Raw genomic sequence first — 19,016 nt, forward strand, 5'->3', positions numbered from 1 at the left:
TCGAGTTTGTGGTTATTGAGCAATTCGATCAAGGTCCACTGTGCCAATTATCTGCACAGAGCTGGGACAGCACACAAAGAACACACACAAGCAGCCAACATCTAACAACAGCCGGGTATATTAATTTACATAAATTATGTATTTAAAAAACAAAGATCTTATCTCTCACTTCTCATGCAATATCACATTGCAGATGCCAGAGTGGCTGTGGGTTTTGCATATTCATTTGAGATCTAGCAGTTTTCACAGTTCAGTCTCTCAGAGCATAAGAATGCCAAACTTCTTCACTGGCCTACTCAGAGATTCTAAACATTCTCAATTTTCTATTTTAATTTTGTTTCCAATCAGGATACACTGTGCAGTTACACTGTTCAATGCATTCCCTGCACTTGTAAAGGGGAAACATTCAATTATTTAAATTACCTAGAATTCATAGGTGACTAACAAATGTAATTAACTGAGATCAATCTTAGTGCTAACGCTGGTCATAAGCAAAACTAGATAAAACCATAAACCTGATCAATATTGTCAGGAATTGTAGAGCAGAGTTCTTGTTGGGGGTATATAATAGGGCACTACAGGGGTTTTGCTTAACTGAAATTTTGTTTAGTTGGACACAGAAGAGGACATCTCTATATGACATCAGCTGTCAGTCTCAAAATCCCAGGCCTTGGGCCAGCGGAATCTCAGTAAATGAGGGGTGGGAGGTGTGTGGCAAACTGGGAAAGAAAAAAAGAGTGTCTGACCAAGCCTAGGGGCTGTTTACTTTCATACAACAAGCCTGCTGCTGATTTAACTCATATAACTGGCATAAATATCATGGAGTTATTTATATTTGCACACACTCGTGCACAGACATTAGGTTCCACCAGTGATGTAAGGGCATGAATGCCTTAATACTTTCATTTTTCCCCCACTAGTACAGTTCTCCTTTACTGCCTTAAAGCTCTATATCAGGTGTTACTTTTGAAGATTTAAACAGCTGCTTTTCTAATTTTGGCAAACTGAAAAGCATTTTATGTGGTCTGCATTTCAAAAGAGAATAAGTTACACACCAGATAAAAGACTAAGTGCTGGTTGACTGTAGCATCATTACTGATTTACTGAACTGTAGCGATTACGTACTGTAGCAAATATGGCACAGAAAATAGGGATAGCTGGCATCTTTTCAAAATGAGTAATCTGCTTCCTGATATGGAAAATATGAATGCCCTCTTGCTGACTTACAGGAATGCTTCGGATCTTGACTTCTTTACTGTATAGCAGGGGTCGGCAACCTTTTAGAAGTGGTGTGCCGAGTCTTCATATATTCACTTCAATTTAAGGTTTCGCGTGCCAATAATACATTTTAATGTTTTTTAGAAGGTCTCGCTCTACAAGTCTATATATTATATAACTAAACTATTGTCGTATGTAAACAAGGTTTTCAAAATGTTTAAGAAGCTTCATTTAAAATTAAATTAAAATGCTGATCTTACACCGCCGGCCCACTCAGCCCGTTGCTGGCCTGGGGTTCCGTTCACCTAGGCCAGCAGCAGGCTGAGCGGGGCCTGCGGCTGAGACCCCGGCTGGCAAGGGGCTGAGAGCCAGAACCCCAGACCGGCAATAGGCTGAGAGGGGCCGGTGGCCGGGACCCCAGACCAGCAGTGGGCTGAGCGGCTCAGCTGCTGCCGCTCAGTCTACTGCCGGTCTGGGGTTCCATCCTCCGGCTCCTGCCAGCCAGGGTCCCGGCTGCCGACCCCGCTCAGCCCGCTGCCGGTCTGGGGTCCCAGCCCTGTCCACATAGAGTAGGTACCTACCTTCTCCCTGGTTCTAGCCATTCCCTTCCTCTCTCTCTGCACTGAGATGAGGGTGGGAGTGTGCTGAGACCAAGGCTGGGGGTGAAGGAGCAGGTTGGGGTGCAGGGTCTGGCCAGAAACTAGAATGAGGGAGGGGGCTCAGGGTTGGGGCAGGAGGTTTGGGTGTGGAGTACTTACCTGGGCGGCTCCCATTTGGTGTGAGGGGTGCAGGTGGGGATGTGGGGTGTGTGTGTGTGCAGGAGCTCCCATTTGGTGCTCAGGACAGGGGGCTGAGGGTGTGTGAGAAGGGTGCAGGAGTCAGGGCAGGGGACTGGGTATGTGTGGGGGATGCCGGAGTCCGGGCTGGGGTGTGGGGGGGGGGTGCAGGGGTGAGGGCAGAGGACTGGGGTGTGAGGAAGGTTCAGGGGTCAGGGCAGAGGGCTGCTGATTTGTGAGGGGATACAAGGGTCAGGGCAGAGGGCTGGGGTGTGAGGAGGGTTCAGGGGTCAGGGCAGAGGGCTGGGGATGTGTGAGGGGATACAAGGGTCAGGGCAGGGGGCTGGGGTGTGTGTGAGGGGGTGCAGGGGTCAGGGCAGAGGGCTGGGGTGTGAGGAGGGTTCAGGGGTCAGGGCAGAGGGCTGGTGATGTGTGAGGAGGTGCAGGGGTCAGGGCAGAGGGCTGAGGAGTGGGGATGGTTCAGGGGTCAGGGCAGGGGGGTGTGTGAGGGGGTGCAGGGGTCAGGGCAGAGGGCTGGAGGGTGTGGGGGGTTCAGGGGTCAGGGCAGAGGGCTGGGGATGTGTGAGGGGATACAAGGGTCAGGGCAGAGGGCTGGGGTGTGAGGAGGGTTCAGGGGTCAGGGCAGAGGGCTGAGGAGTGGGGATGGTTCAGGGGTCAGGGCAGGGGTGTGTGTGAGGGGGTGCAGGGGTCAGGGCAGAGGGCTGGAGGGTGTGGGGGGTTCAGGGGTCAGGGCAGAGGGCTGGGGATGTGTGAGGGGATACAAGGGTCAGGGCAGAGGGCTGGGGTGTTAGGAGGGTTCAGGGGTCAGGGCAGAGGGCTGGGGATGTGTGAGGGGATACAAGGGTCAGGGCAGAGGGCTGGGGTGTGAGGAGGGTTCAGGGGTCAGGGCAGAGGGCTGGGGATGTGTGAGGGGATACAAGGGTCAGGGCAGGGGGCTGGGGTGTGTGTGAGGGGGTGCAGGGGTCAGTGCAGAGGGCTGGGGTGTGAGGAGGGTTCAGGGGTCAGGGCAGAGGGCTGGGGATGTGTGAGGGGATACAAGGGTCAGGGCAGGGGGCTGGGGTGTGTGTGAGGGGGTTCAGGGGTCAGGGCAGAGGGCTGGAGGGTGTGGGGGGTTCAGGGGTCAGGGCAGAGGGCTGGGGATGTGTGAGGGGATACAAGGGTCAGGGCAGAGGGCTGGGGTGTGAGGAGGGTTCAGGGGTCAGGGCAGAGGGCTGGGGATGTGTGAGGGGATACAAGGGTCAGGGCAGGGGGCTGGGGTGTGTGTGAGGGGGTGCAGGGGTCAGGGCAGAGGGCTGGGGTGTGAGGAGGGTTCAGGGGTCAGGGCAGAGGGCTGGTGATGTGTGAGGAGGTGCAGGGGTCAGGGCAGAGGGCTGAGGAGTGGGGATGGTTCAGGGGTCAGGGCAGGGGTGTGTGTGAGGGGGTGCAGGAGTCAGGACAGAGGGCTGGGGGTGTGGGCTGGGGTCGTGGGGGTGCTCCCAGCCCCCTGCTCTGAGCGGCTCATGACAGGGGGCTGGAGGGGATATGCCCTGATTCCACCCCCCTCCCCAAGGTCCCTGGAGCAGAGAGCATGCTGCGGTTCCGCTTTTCCCTTTCCCCCACGTAGCAAGGGCCGTCAGCTGATTGGCCGCAGGGAGGGAGAGGAGGAGGGGCAGGAACCCAGCATGCTGGGGGAAAAGAGGCAGGGGAGGGGGAAGCTTACCTGCCCAGCAAGGAGAGAGCGGTGGGCAGGGGACGGAAAAGAGCAGGCCGGGCTGGGCAGGAATTTTAATGGCACACTGCTGTCTGCCAGGGTCCGGCAGACAGCAGCGTGCCATTAAAAATTGGCTCACATGCCGTCTTTGGCACGCATGCCATAGGTTGCCGACCCCTGCTGTATAGCCTTCATCTTTCTTGAGCAAAGGGTATAGTAAATGGACCTTCTCTCATGCAATAGCCTTATGGGAATGCTATGGTAAAGAGAACAAAATATTCTCTGTCCACCAGCAAAGAAATGCCATCGGACTGGTTTTCTAAGTCTCATAACCTCAGGCTAAGTGAGTGTGCAACACCCACTCTATATGTTTTGAAGCATAACCTGAAAATAAAGAGGACTAGGAATCGGGGCTTGCAGGAACAATTTCTGTATAGCAAACAGGAGTGAGAATCCAAGAAAGTGAGTACAAATGTTGAGACAATTAGGAGATGGCACAAAGAAAGGTGCATATTTATTTATTTAAATTTATAATATCTGTCAGCATGCATGCTTGCTTTTTCTTAATAATTTAAGAATATCAGAATTTATTAAATTCGCTAGCTGTACAACATGACTCTCTCATTTTTCGTGATGGTTTTAAACCTCAGCCTTCTTTTCCCTACCATTTTGTTTGCTAGTTATCTTCTTTTTCTGTCCCTGCCTAATTTACATTTCAAGTTCTTCGAGGCTGGGTCTATACTGTTTTAAAATCCATACAATGCCAAACAAAAGTATAGTCCTACATAAATCTGTATTACTGATAAGTAATAATAATAATGGTTTGTGCCATTGGTGTATATTTGATCCACTAAAACATTAAACAATTGCTACAAATGTTATATACCTCATTTTAAGCTAATTTTAATGTAAATGCATGCTAAATTTCATGTATTTTTTTATTTGCTATGTTTTGGTTTTACCCTATTCCACAGAAGACATTTATCCTCCCACATCAGCTTTTTTCCTTATTGTATACTGCATGTTATTACTATTCACCTATGTTAGAGATAATTTCATCCTTTATTTTTAACATTATGTTGCTGCTTTATCAGAAATTATGGCAAAATCAGGCTGTTAGAGAACATACAGTATGATGGGGTGGGGGGAAAAGGCATACCACGAAAACATTCATTGAGGGCTAATTTCTGTCCTCAGTTATGTACACAACTTCAAATTGTTGTACACATATATTTGAGGGCAGATTTTAGCTAAGCATTTAATCCATGAAACAAACTAAGATACCTAACCAACACCAAAATATTGTAGGTGTTCACAATTACAAAACACGATAACAAGCCTCAAGAAAACATACACTTTACCTGACAAGACAACCTCAATTAGGTCTCCTTCTTGGATATCAGTAGCTGATTTCACCAGCTGGAGAATGTTTTCAGAGGTAGGATCATGGCGAAAAAGTAGAATTTTATCATACATTCCATAGAAACCACATTCAGGAAACTGCAAATACACAACCATGAATATTTATTATAATATAAAATACAAATGTGTAAAATATAATTAACACAACTAACACTTATTTTTGATAATGACCTGTCCCCAGATTTACATATGACAAAGCTACACATTTACGTAGATTTTTTTTTTAGCTGATGGACCATTTCTTATCCAACAGCTACTCAAGTATGAGGTTTATTACCCATATCAGTACTATGATGTGCGTGTTATAAATACTTCAGTAGTTAGATCACCTTCAGGCTCTGGAGCTGTCTCCCCCACCCCCTATGTAGGCTCTTTTATACTTCCTTCCCTTGCAACAACTGCTACAGAACTTTCTTACAGATTTCCAGCCTACCCTTAATGCTATTGCTAATACCAGTATTTAGATCAAGTAGAAAAAGATGCCCCTGGAGTTCAACTCAAGTCACCTTCATGATATTTCTCATCTCCATGTAAATGGGAATCCTGAAATATTCTAAAAGCAGAGCCCTTTGCATATCCGTGCCATGCGTTGCAGCAGTATAGAGCCATACCTTTCTCACTCCATATATTGTTTCCTTCAGAAACCTCAAATTAATATCACCCAGTCCTGAGGCTGTCCCAAAGCAAAGCCCTGGGGAGGAAGACAGATGGGGGCAAACTCCATACTGTTTACTATGTGGCATTTTTTTGGAACCATCCCTTCTGCTTGGAGGGGTATGAGGGTTGCACTCCATTCTGTCCATCCCACTACTTCTATTCCATTCTATGCATGAGAGTAGGTACTCTTCCCTCCTTTCAGTTCAGCATGGGGCTTCATTCAAATCTCATTGGAAGAAGCTACTGGGAGAGAGGCTGATTCAGCCCATCTCCAAGCCAGCCTCATCCACTTTGTTCAAAAATAAGCTCAGTTTTTCTGGCAGCAAAAGATGGCTACTGTCCTCCTGGAGAGTGAGAGTTTGCAGTGCTGTGCTGTACCTCCAAGAAGAGTTTCTGCCACTGGAGGTCTCGAGAGATTATGGCATGGATTATGCTTCTCAGGCAGAGTCTCGGTTCGGCTCTATGAAGGTCTTGTTATATAAAGCCAGTTACTTACCGAATAAAGCAGAGTTCGTGCAAGCAACCTAAGCACCGAGTCACCACTGAACATCACATGGCCCTTTTAAGGCCTTTCAGGTTGGCACCCAAGAACAGAGAAACACAAAATCACCAGGTCACTATTGAAAATCTTGGCCTGGATGTTTAAATTTAGAAACGTAACACACTAGAAACCAAACGGCATTGTTATGCATTCATCTCAGCTATTAAAAAGCTCTTCTTAATTTGACTCATCTTCAAACATATCTTTTTAACATTTTTTTAAATAGTTTAAATCTAGTACCAACAGTGTGGAAAAGTACAACGTGGGTAAAAAAGCCATACAGTACTACTTCATTAGGCCAATGTTTCTGATTTTTTTTCTTCCTCCCAGACCTAACTGCATGATACATCTGATCTAAAAGCTATTGAATATAATGAGATCAATAACATACTGGTTACATAAAGTGAAAACATCTACAACTCAGTTAATTTCTTATTTTCCACAGATGATTCAAACTTGTTCACAAATACATTACAACCAGCAGGAATAACAACATACTCTTCAGGGCACAACCATCTTTTTGTTCTATGGACAGCACCTAACAACGAGGTTCTGCTCCTTCACTAGGCTCTCAGGTGATGGAGTACTACAATTACTACTATGAATAATAAAATCATGCAATTATTTTCATATAATTAATTGAAGAGCAGGGCTACTGATTCAACTTTTAAATAAGAATGTGCATCTAACTTAAGAATAGCAACTAATCACAAGTACAATATGTAGCTGCTTGTATCCTTAATATTCCATCCAATTGTTTTTCAGACAAAGCCCTTCTTGATTCACCAACAAGAACTCCTATTGCATTTGCTGGGCCCTTTAGAAAAGGCGTCAGTGTGATGCAGTCGAGGGCATGGAGGTCACCATGACAGCAGAGTTTCAGACACTGTTTAGTTGTCATGGCAGCAGAACCCAAGGCTTTTTTTCAGATTAAATACTTATTTATGGGACAAAACAAATGTATGCACATCAGCTTTTGATTTAACAGGAAAAAAACAGGCTGATAATCTTTCAACTATCACACCTTTAGAACAGAAACCCTGCATATGAGATTTTCAAAAACTGTTTTAAATAATATTTCAAAGGCAAAATGATCTACTGCACTGCAGGACTTGTAATAACTGAAAGAACACACTGAAAAAAGAACACACTGAAAAAAACAATGTTCCCTAATTTGGTAATAATCATCCATTTTATGTAAAGGTGTTTGAGTTTTGAAATTTGACAACCCCCATTAAGCTAAACAGGCTTTCAGAAAAGCTCAAAGCCTGTAAACTCAGCTTGAGTTTATTACAAGATCAGTGATGTTTTTTCAGAGTCTTTGTTGTTGTCAGCACAAACATCTCAGATAAGTGATTTCAAATCTCTCCCAGTTTTAAGGAGCCAAACTTGTAATTTTGAAAATATAGCCACCAATGTCTGAATTTAATATCAAAGGTTCAATTCTACATCAGCAAACGAACTCAAGGTTATCAGGGACTGACAATACTGCTGCATTTCATGGTAAATACAAGGATATCCAGTCAGTGGTGCTGGAACAATTTTTATAGTAGGGGTGCTGAAGGCAGAAACGATGTATTTGGGTTGTTGTTACTACTTCAAGCTGGGGGTGCAGCAGCACTCCAACACTCTGAGTTCCAGCACCTATGTACCCGGCACTGATCTTTATAGTAGGTTGTGGACTAGTATCTTTTAATAGTTTAATTTAATAGTGAATTTAAAGTTCAGCGTTACTCACATGTACTACAAGAAACAAAGGACTAAATCAATAGAGAAGATCTAACTAAAATGACTATGAACTATGGCTGAATTTTAGCTGAGGGTTTTCTTTTTTTATGTATGTAATTTGAGTAGATCTACAATTTACTACCATTAATTTATGGCACATAACAAACTGTAACTGACATGAGAGAGACTCATAGATATTAAGGTCAGAAGGGACCATTATGCTCATCTAGTCTTACCTCCTGCACAATACAGGCCACAGAATCTCACCCACCCACTCCTGCAATAAACCTCTCACCTCTGCCTGAGCTACTGAAGTCCTCAAATCATGGTTTAAAGACTTCAAGGTGCAGAGAATCCTCCAGCAAGTGACCCATGCCCCATGCTACAGAGGAAGGTGAAAAAGCACCAGGGCCTCTTCCAATCTGCCCTGCAGGAAAATTCCTTCCCGACCCCAAATATGGCAATCAGCTGAACCCTGAGCATGTGGGCAAGATTCACCAGTCAGATACCCAGGAAAGAATTCTCTGTAGTACCTCAGATTCCACCCCATCTAACATCCCATCACAAGCCATTGGGCCTATTTACCATGAATAGTTAAAGATCAAACATTGGCATGTGTGTGAACAGACCTGTGCCTTTGCTCAGCAACCAGTGGTAAGAACTGGGCAACTGGGGGGTGGGGTGGGGTGGGGGGAGAAGGAGAATTGGCACAGAATTCTCCCACCAGTACTTTCTATCTCAATCTTATTGGGCCTAAGCAATGGGAATAAAATCATCCCGTCTCCAGTAAACACAAGCTAACCAAGCTACGTGAATGAATGAGCAACAGGATGGACAACAAAACTCAATTTTGACAAATGCAATGTAATGTACACAGGAAGAAATAATTTAATTTAGAACCCATCTAAGTGTGTATTTAACTGTAAACACTCATGAAAAAGACTTGGGAATCAATATAAACAGCTTAACACAGATGTCAAAAAAGCAAACCAATTGTAAGGATGTGTAGAGAATGGGACAGAAAATAATACAGAAAATGATTACAAATGCCATTATATAAATCAACAGTATGCAATCTCCTGGAATATTGTGTTCGGTACTGATCACCCTCTCTCAATTAAAAAGCAGGAGAAATGAGAGTGAATAGAAATGCATCCAAAAAAGATCAGAGACATGAAAATACTGTCATTTGAAGAGATATTTAATAGGACTGTTTCATTTAGAGAGGCGATTAATAAAAGGGGACATGATTCAGGTCTAAAAACTAAGTCAGATGCTCTTTTTGACCTCCTCTCATACAAAAATTAGGGGAATGTCCATGAAATGGAAAGGCAGCAACTTAAAACTGATAAAAGGAAATACCTTTCTGGAGGAAAAAAAAAACCCATTCAGTGCCTACTTAACTTGTGGAACTCACTGCCACAAGATATTATTTGAGGACAAAACCTTAGTAGGAATCAAACACTAGATGTTTACATGGGAAAAAACATCCACCATTATGGTAGGTAAGATAAATTGATAAAGTGACACAAGCCCTCATACTTCAAGAATAGATAAACTACTAACTGCCTACAGTTGGGAAGAAGCTTCTATAGTGAGCTGTAGCTCACGAAAGCTTATGCTCAAATTTGTTAGTCTCTAAGGTGCCACAAGTACTCCTTTTCTTTTTGCAGACTAACACTGCTGCTACTCTGAAACCAGTTTATTCCATAGTTGTCCCTGATGGGAAATTTTGCACATTCAGTTATTCACCCTAGTTCTAAAAATAGTTATATAATACCACTATAACTGAAGTATCCCAATGTATAAGTATCCTCTGCTGGCTTGACATTCTCTGGGGAAAAGAGCATCTTCCCTGGAAAAAGGTAAGGAACCACTCTCAGAGAAACACTGACATCACTGATGCCTACATGCCAAAAACATTGTTAAGTTTAGCTCCATTTGAAAAAGGAAATAATACTAACAAAAGAAATGTTAATTTCATGTTACTTAAAGATAAACAATGTAGGCAGGTGGAAAACATACTAGAATAACTAACAAAATGTTTCCATTAAGCAGAAGTATTTCATTAATCTATACTTCCCTGTGGCTTACTACTACTGTGCACTTTGGATTCAATATTAGTGTAAGGAAAGAATTTCTCTCCTCTTCATAATTAGAGTAGAGGGAGGGAAGAGAGTTTTAAGTTTCAAAAGTATTGAAAATCAACTTCTAAATATACTGTAACTACAGTAACTGTCACCAAGACTTTCAATGTGGGCAACATCTGAGTAAGCATCCAAGATTCCTAGGAGCTCTATTTTTACACAGGGTTGTTTATAATCTTCATCAGTCAGGGAGAGAAGAATCTTGGAGGCTTTTTTATTTTATTTTATTTTATTATTTGCATGACCCCGAAGATAAATAAAAATACTTTAGGTATCTAAATGTTCAGGTACATTTAAAATATTAAGGACCAAAAATCACACCTAGGATATGCAAAAGCAAGCTTAAAGAAGTGGTACCTGCTTATTTCTTAAGGTCTGATTTTGTCCCCAAATTTCTTGAAGGTGACAAATTATTCAAGCTACCTCTGAGAACATTTTTCTCGTTCAGCACTGACTTATCTCAGGCCTTGAAAGAAATGGTTACTTTATCTTTTTAGCAAATTTGATCTACATCAAGCTGATGTAGGAAAGAATCAGTTTTCTAGAATAGAAGTCGGTCTGAAATGGAACTGCAAGTGGAAAGTTTAAGAGACTGGTCTTGAAATCTGCCATACTCCCCAGAGTGTATTAGTTAGCTCCGGGTATCCACTTTTGTTAAACCCCAGCAACTGTACAATGATCTAACTAGCCCTCTGGAAATTCCCAGATTCTGTTGATAATGGGTCCCTGTCACAGGGTAGGTACACCCCATCATGAGGTGTCTGATCAAAAGAAAGGGAAAGGCTGTACTGCAGTCGGGTTAGGTCCTATACTGGTGGTATAAAATGTGGTAGTATGGCCTAGTGACCAGAGTCAAAAGGTCAGCCCTTCCACACAGCTGTGTGGCCCAATGGTGGGAGTCAATAGAGCAGCCCTTCCTCACAGGGCTGCATGGACCAATGACAGGAGTCAGAGTGGCCCTTCTTCATAGGGCTGCATGGCCCAATGGCAGGAGTCAGAGTGGCCCTTCTTCATAGGGCTGCATGGACCAATGGCAGGAGTCAGAGTGGCCCTTCTTCATAGGGCTGCATGGCCCAATGGCAGGAGTAAATAGAGCAGCCCTTCCACACTGGGCTGCATGGCCCAATGGCTGGAGTCAATAAAGCTGCCCACCTCCATGGGGCTGTGTTGGCCCATTGTCTCGCTGGGGAAGTGTGGCGCCACATAAGGGCATGTGACACCTGGGATACGGGACTTGGGCCCTCCCTGTTCCTCTGAGTCCCAGCCTAGGGCCTTGGCAGTGGTCAGGGTGCTGAGTCAGCGGCAATCCTCCTGAAACATGGTGACCTGTTCCCTGGTTCTCCAACCAGAGCAATGTCTAAATCCCCTGCGCTGCTGCCTACCCTGTCTTCCTTGGTGGTGGTACACGGTTCCCCGGTCTCTGGAGGCCTCAGCCGGTGCAGCTCCCGATGGCTTGGTCCCTTCTCTGGGTTCCACAGGCAGCCTGGAATCTGTCTGGGGCTCAGCGCGCCTTGGCTCTGTGGTCAGGGCCTGCAGCCAGAAGAGAGCCTGCAGTCTGCATTCTTCCTCTTCATCAGCCTGCCAGACTGAGCTGGGCTGCTTCCTTTTATACCTTGCCTCCAGGCTAGGCATGCCTACCAGAGGCAGAGAGGTGTTGCCTCCTCAGCCTGCAATGCACAGTTAATACTTTCTGGGCCAGTGCGGGGTAGGTACACTGTCACACTCCCATGTGGAGCCTGGGAGGAGTATTGTGAAAACTCCTTAGGCTCACTGTCCGACCTCTCACTTGACAGAGGGGCATGGCATGATTGCAAGTCTATGCACCGTGCCTGGCAAAGGCTCAGTGCCGTAACCTCAGTACCAAGGGGCAGAGCGTCAGATGCCTCCATCATACCCAGGTTACCACCCTGATGGAATTTCACTGGTACCAGTTGCTCCAGTGTTGGTGTCAGGGGAGATGGAGACCTCGTCTGTACCAGTCTCTCTGGTACTGAGAGGGCTAATATTGCTGGCGGTACCAATGTCAACTTGCGTACCGGGAGCATTTTCCTAGGGCGTTTGCTCTTCTCTCTTGGTACCGAAGATTCAGAGCCCATGCCCAAAAGGTCTGTGGGCCTGTCAGAAGTACCGGACACCAATGGGCACCATGAGGCATGGGTGCCAAATTGGGGTCTTGGTGCCAGCGATGCCAAGGATACTGAGATTGCTTTTGGCTCTCCCTGGGCTCGCTGAGGGGACTTCCTGCTCTCTTTTTTGACATGTAAGAAGGGTCCCCGGTCTGTTTCTTCAACCCACTATCCTTCGAAGTTGAAGGTTGAGGGGAAGACTTATATCCGCCAGAAAGTTGGGGTCGGAGAGCTGCCTCCACTAAGATTTTTTTTTTTTTTGGCGAAGCTCTCCTTGCAGGATCTCAGCCAGAGCTGTTGGCAGCCAGAACACTTCTGCTTGGTGTGGCCTTCGCCAAAGCAGTGGATGAACTGTGAGTGCGGCACTACTTGAAGCCCGGAAAGCCAGGCATACCCTTGTCCAGGAGGCTCCCCCCACACTGGGAGTTGACAAAAGAATGAAATCCCTTTTTTTTTTTTAAGGCAAATAGTAGAATGAAAAAAGAAACAAAAGAGGTCTTCAAAGGAAGCTAAAAGTTAGCAAATGTAAGAGAGTTAACAACCCATGAACAGACAGCTAAAGATCTGTCTCTAGCTGGGGCAACTGAGAAGGAACTGAGGATGGTTAGCCCACACGCACTAATTAGCCTCATGGCGCAGCACAAGGAGAGAAAGCGCATGTGAGGGCCTAGTGGACACTGCTACCAAAGTTCTCCAATCAGCAGCACAGAGACACAGACACACCTACAGTGGAGCACCAACAGGGGACACTACTTGACGAAGAATTTAATATTCCCCTTCATACCATGAAATTTGAATAATCCAGTTTTTCATTAATAGATGAAAGGAGCAACTATTTAATGAGAAATTAATGCACATATAATTCTTATTAGAGACATTTAAAAGGTTTTCTTACATAGAAAATCTAATCTTTAAAATGTTCACACAAATCAATTATAGGTGGCAATAATTAATGAGAAGCCCTCTACTTGTTGTGTAAAAACATATTATCCTGTATTATATCCTGACAGATTATTGCTTAGTGAAAGCTATTAGTAAATCTCAGTAGGCATGCTCAAATTATTCACACAAGAATAATTAGGTGTGTGGATTTACAACTGAAAATGCACTTCACACTATCTGTCTCACACCATGAACAAAACTGTCAGTATAGCAAAGAGAAGTTTTTGCTTCATAATAAATCTGTGGGTTTTATTCATTACCTTAATGAACTAGAGGCAAGGGACACAAGGAAAATTTCTGACAGAAATTAGTAAACAACAAACTAAAGTCTTCTGTACACACAAGTTGCACTGCTTTCATTATACTGCTAGAGTTAAAATGGCACAACCCTAATAGCGAGGCTACAGCTACACCAATATGTTTTATTTCTATATGAGAAGGTACAGTAGAAACTGAGAGTTACAAACACCAGAGTTAAAAACTCACCAGTTAACCAATCACCTACCTCATCTGGAACCGGAAGCACTCAATCAGGCAGCAGAGACCCAAAAAAAGAAAAAAAAAAGCAAATACTGTACAGTACTGTGTTCAAACAAACTACCAAAAAAAGGGAAAGTTTTTAAAAAAAAATTGGGAAAGTAAGGAAACTGTTTCTGTGCTTGTTTAATTTAAATTAAGTTAGCTAAAAGCAGTATTTTTCTTCTGCATAGTAAAGGCTCAAAGCTGTATTAAGTCAATGTTCAGTTGTAAACTTCTGAAAGAACAACCATAACTTTTTGTTCAGAGTTATGAAAATTTCAGAGTACTGAACAACCTTGATTCCCAAGGTGTTCGTAACTGTAGCACCTTTATATCAGCATAACTGCACCCACCCAAGGGTTGTACTGGTATAACAATTTTGGCAAAAAAATCACAACCCTAACCAACATAGTTATATTGATACAACAGCTATGCATAGATCAGCCAAAGGCTCTGATCCTGAAATTTACAGTGCATTTGAGGGATTTCCTGAAGCCCCATTGACTTCACTATCCAGTAGTCCCACTGAAGTCAATGGGACCATTTAGGTGAGGCACATACGTAAGGGTCAGCAGGATCAGGGCCTACAGTCCTCTGCCTGCAGTGGGATTTATTCAGGTGAACACTTTTATACTGGAGCAGATGCAAATGACTACACACAACTAAGGTAGGGCAGGGTTTGTCTGGCCTTACCCAGGAAGGGTAGCTCTGCTTTGTGGTGTGGGGAGGGGAGGAAGGAGGTCAGAAACTGCTGTAAAAAAGGTGCTTGGTGGTCAGCTTTGCAGCAATGACTCGCTGCTCTATGCACATTCCTGGGGCGGGGGGGGAAGGGACGAAACCTGGGTGGGGGGAAGTCTTTGTTCCACACAGCAAGGAAGCGAGCACCTATCCTTCCTCCCCTAGTGGAGGCGAATGGCAGGCTGGGTTAGGACCTGCTGTGGGCATTACGCTAGTTACCCTTTTTAAAGGAGAGCTGGGAAGGAATTTTTCCAGCACCACCAGAATTGGCTTTGGTGGAGTGTGGTTTTTTCGCCTTCCCCACAGCAGGTGTGAATCAGGACCTTTTCTGGTGAGAAGAAAAGGTGGTAGGCCATATGTTGCAACTTATTTTGTAAGGTTGGGCAGATGTTCAGTGCAGGTACTCCATAGGGAAGGCAGCCAGTGACCAGATAAATGGCCTGGTAAAGGACTTAAAGGAGGTACTGACTAAAGGAACAGGAGGGGACTGGGGACTCCTCTGATCGGTACAGCAGGGAACCAACCCCCTCCCCGTTCTCATAGCCCTCCTTAACCCTCTTACAAGGGTGGTGGATGGTAAGGTCCAAGCCATGGGTCGGCTGGGGGACCTGGATGGAAACAAAGGGGGACTGGTGGAAGCCCTGGAGAATTGATTTGAATAAGCATGGATTTGCCTGCACTGTACACTTTATCTGCCGGGTAGTCCCAGACATCTATATAATAAAGTTGTGGCCTGATTAAAACCCATAAGTGGCGTCTCCTGTCCTTCTTGCAATGTACCCAGACAATTAATTTCAGACATGTGGATGTAAAGCTGTAATCTGACATGGTGGTCTGCTCAAATGGATTCCTTTGCAGGAATGAGCTTAACATGAAGTTTTTAAAGTTCCGAAACCCAGAATATTTCAGGATTACTCAGGAAGAGCAAAAGTATTTGCCTGGTTTAAAACGGAAGCAAGCAGCAATTTATTAAAAAGGAACTTGGTTTCAATGACTGCTGCTTGTAGTGATTAAAATGTTAAGCAGAACTTGCTCTGTTCTTGGAAGCTGGAAATTGTGAGCGTGTGTGAGAGAGAATAAAATTGGGAAATTCAGTATTTTTAGGGTCTAGATGTGGTGGTTATTCATACACAATGAACAGAATGAGGTCTGGCTAAACTGATCCATGTAACAATTGATCTGTATATACATAAATAACATACTCAAATAGCATTTTCACCAAGGCAAGTCCTTGGAGGAAATAAAATATGAATGATAAAATATGAACTCAGGAGTTTCATGTATTTTTTTCTTTTTGGTATCAAATTTTACTAACAAAGCAAGAATCTATTAAAATAGATTACTATAATTAGTGTTGCTCCTTTTTTCAACCAAGTGGCCTATTTATTTAAATTAATGTACAAAGAAAGTCTTGTTCCTTTGAACACAGAAGGAATCAAATAGCAGGAAACAGCTTCTTTTGCTCACAACACTAAGAGCACCTGTTAGCCTACATCCTGACCCAGAAACCTCCACCAGGTTTCTTCCAGGGTTAGTATTGTGCTTTCAGCTGCTCCTTCAGGCTGTCTCTCTTTCCCAGTTTTTCTGTTCTGCCTCCCCACTCACCCACCCACAGACACACTCCTACCCAAAACAATATTCAGCCAAAAACTCCTGTGTGGGTTCACTCACACCTCTTGTCTTAGGTGGGGGTTTTAACCCAACCATAACAAAATTCCACCCAGCTCATAACAATAGTATTGGTTTTAATAGATCACAGTCTCATGAATATTATCCCCAAAACAATGGATACATTATTTTCATAAATGTCAATGACAGAAATAACCCTAGTTCAACTGCCACCCTAAAACAAAGGTATGTTTGCAGAAAGCATTTCTAATCTTTGCCTCTCAGTGAAATGAAGCTAATGTTATGCTGATTTCTTCCTGCAAGTATTATAATGCTATGATATTAAAAATACATATCTTGTAAGCATTTGATAGATATTCATTCTTAAAAGCTTTTTTAAAGGCGATTATAAATAATTGTTTCAAGATTTAAATAAAACAAATGTTATATTTTACAAGTTGTATATAGTCAGTACTGTACTAGAAACTAGAAAAAAAAATAGTACTTGAAATCAACTGTGAGATTGCATTTAAAATTGACAAGCTTCTTTGCATTTCCAGAAAGCAAACTTTAACTATTGTCAGACATTGTATCCTTGGAAATGCTAAACAGCCCCTTAGAGAGAACATGACTTGTTGGGTAAAGTCCTGCACATCTGTGGATATCCACAAAAATGGTCTGCAGATTGCAGAGTGGATTCGGATACAAATTTTGTATCTGCGCAGGGCTCTATGGATGGGACTTCAAGGAATGATATGCTATTCACTAGTCTGCAAAATCTGGAAAGATGCTACCGTATGTTACCACCACTCAAGGGTCTCCTTAGCATAGAACAGAGGGATAGGTGATGTTGCGTGCCAGCTCCATCTCAGCAGTATTTGTAGAAACCAAAGTGACAGGGATCAGTTGAAAATGTTCCCAATACCTCTAACACACTTAAAGAAATTCACCTGAAGACTTCCCTCATTGGCTGGAAGACAGGCAACTATGCAAATTCTGGGTTCTGTGCCAGAGTCAGTCAAAATAACATCAAATTGTATACAGATCATTTCGTGAAAGGATTTTCATTGGATCTTTAATGACCCAAAATATTTACCTATTGGTTCATGAAGCACCTTTATGAGGATAGTCACTGAACTCAATACAATTCCTACTGAGATAGGTACAAGTGAAATTATGCCAAGCTGAGCTAACAGACTAAGGGTGAAATCCTGGCCCCACTGAAGTCAGTGGCTAAACAACTATTGACTTCAATGGTGACAGGGTTTTACCCCCCAAAATGCATCTCACATGCTGACCCTCAGTGGTATTCCAGGTGGAAACACACTGGTGAGGCAATGCAAGAAATCTTATACTGCTGCTGGCCATGCTATACCTATTCTGCAGATAAACACTTGCAGGACTGTCCAGCAAATAATGGAGAAGTAGGAATCTAACTCTGAAGCATCAGTTATAGCCCTGTCCTGGATATTTGGATCAACCTACTTGACAGACCAATGATCTAATTGGGTATGGCAAATCATGTTTTCCTACATAGAAGGCTTTAGTTTCCATTGCTGTGAGCCAGGTGAATTTGAGGAGCACCGCATTTCACTTGATATTAAAAACAAAAACAAACAAAACTTCACACCCAAGCTATCTAAAATTGTACATGGTATCCTTTTAATAGTTTCTTGCAGCTCAAGGACTCAAAGACAAACTATTGGGGAAAAATGGTTGATAACTATTAATATTTTGGGATTCCAACATTATTCCAATCAGTCAGTTGGTGTATTTTATTACTGTACACGCAGAACTTTTAAATTTTGGTATACCTAGTAATTACCACTGTTGTATGATTATATCTATTTCCAACATGAATTGGAAACTTCTTTCAATGGCTTGTATTCATCACATATGAAATGATATGGATGAGTAAGAATATTCAATTTTCCCTTTCCGCTTTATTAAAATTTTCATAAAGCTTAATCAAAAGGAAAAGGAAAGATGGAATTTTTTTAATGTAAGCAGTAAGTACACCTTTTCTTTACCAGCCGGTTTTAAAATAATTAGTTGAGTGTTGTAAAAGACTTGTATTTCTCAATGAAGAACTGTTGGAGGGAAAATAATTTTCTATCACATAAAGTACTTTCCCTGACAGATCTAAAAAAGCAGCTCCTTAAGTTTTGATGTTTCTGAGGGATTATTTTCCCCCTACTACTTCTACTTTAAATATGACAATTTATTTAATCAATTAAGATTTTAAACCAATAATATGGCAATATTTGTTAGGTTCTTGATCTTTTAAAATTATTGTATTGATGCTGCAACTAACCATCCATTTGTGGTATTACAGCATTTACTATAATGCTCAAGTGTTATGAAAAGAGTAAGAATAAATGTCACCTGAGTGCCCAAAGTGCAAAACAGTATCAGGAAATATGAAGGGGTATTTTCAGAAGCAAAAAAGGAACATTAGAACTACCGCTAGTCTCTTTCCTTTTTATCCTCATATCTTTTTTGTTCTTTCCCCCAAGTTCATCTCACCTTATATTTTATTCTATTTAGCACTATATTTATTTCCCTCTTCTCTTCTAGCTGTTCAATTCTATCTGTTATGGTCTACCTTTTTTGTTGCAAGAAAACACAATAGAAAACTCAAATGCTGAAACACTTGAGCTTTGTCCAAAGACTATAACACAACCAATATAAAGACTTCCATTGACCTTGATGTGCATCACATTGTCCTTTATCTGCAGTCAGCTGCAGAACTAAATGGATGGAGACTGTATCTAGTCAAAAAGAAAAGGAGTATTTGTGGCACCTTAGGCATCCGATGAAGTGAGCTGTAGCTCACGAAAGCTTATGCTCAAATAAATGTGTTAGTCTCTAAGGTGCCACAAG

The 19,016-nt window shown here is 43.1% G+C and overlaps 1 protein-coding gene across 4 annotated transcripts in view; it reads right to left on the reverse strand.

Annotated features, from left to right (window-relative positions):
* Window positions 1-19,016, reverse strand: part of PRKD1 (protein kinase D1) — a 301,367-nt gene that overhangs the window by 138,735 nt on the left and 143,616 nt on the right. For all 4 annotated transcript variants that reach the window (XR_012159485.2, XM_073348909.2, XM_073348910.2 and 1 more), the window contains exon 2: window positions 5,067-5,205. Coding sequence is in view for 3 of the 4 variants with exons in the window: in XM_073348909.2 (XP_073205010.2) it covers window positions 5,067-5,205 (139 nt within the window). In the remaining variant the exon portion in view is untranslated. The remainder of the gene's footprint in view (window positions 1-5,066; window positions 5,206-19,016) is intronic.

The sequence above is a fragment of the Lepidochelys kempii genome, chromosome 6 (genome assembly GCF_965140285.1).
Source record: "Lepidochelys kempii isolate rLepKem1 chromosome 6, rLepKem1.hap1, whole genome shotgun sequence".
NCBI lineage: Eukaryota > Metazoa > Chordata > Testudines > Cheloniidae > Lepidochelys > Lepidochelys kempii.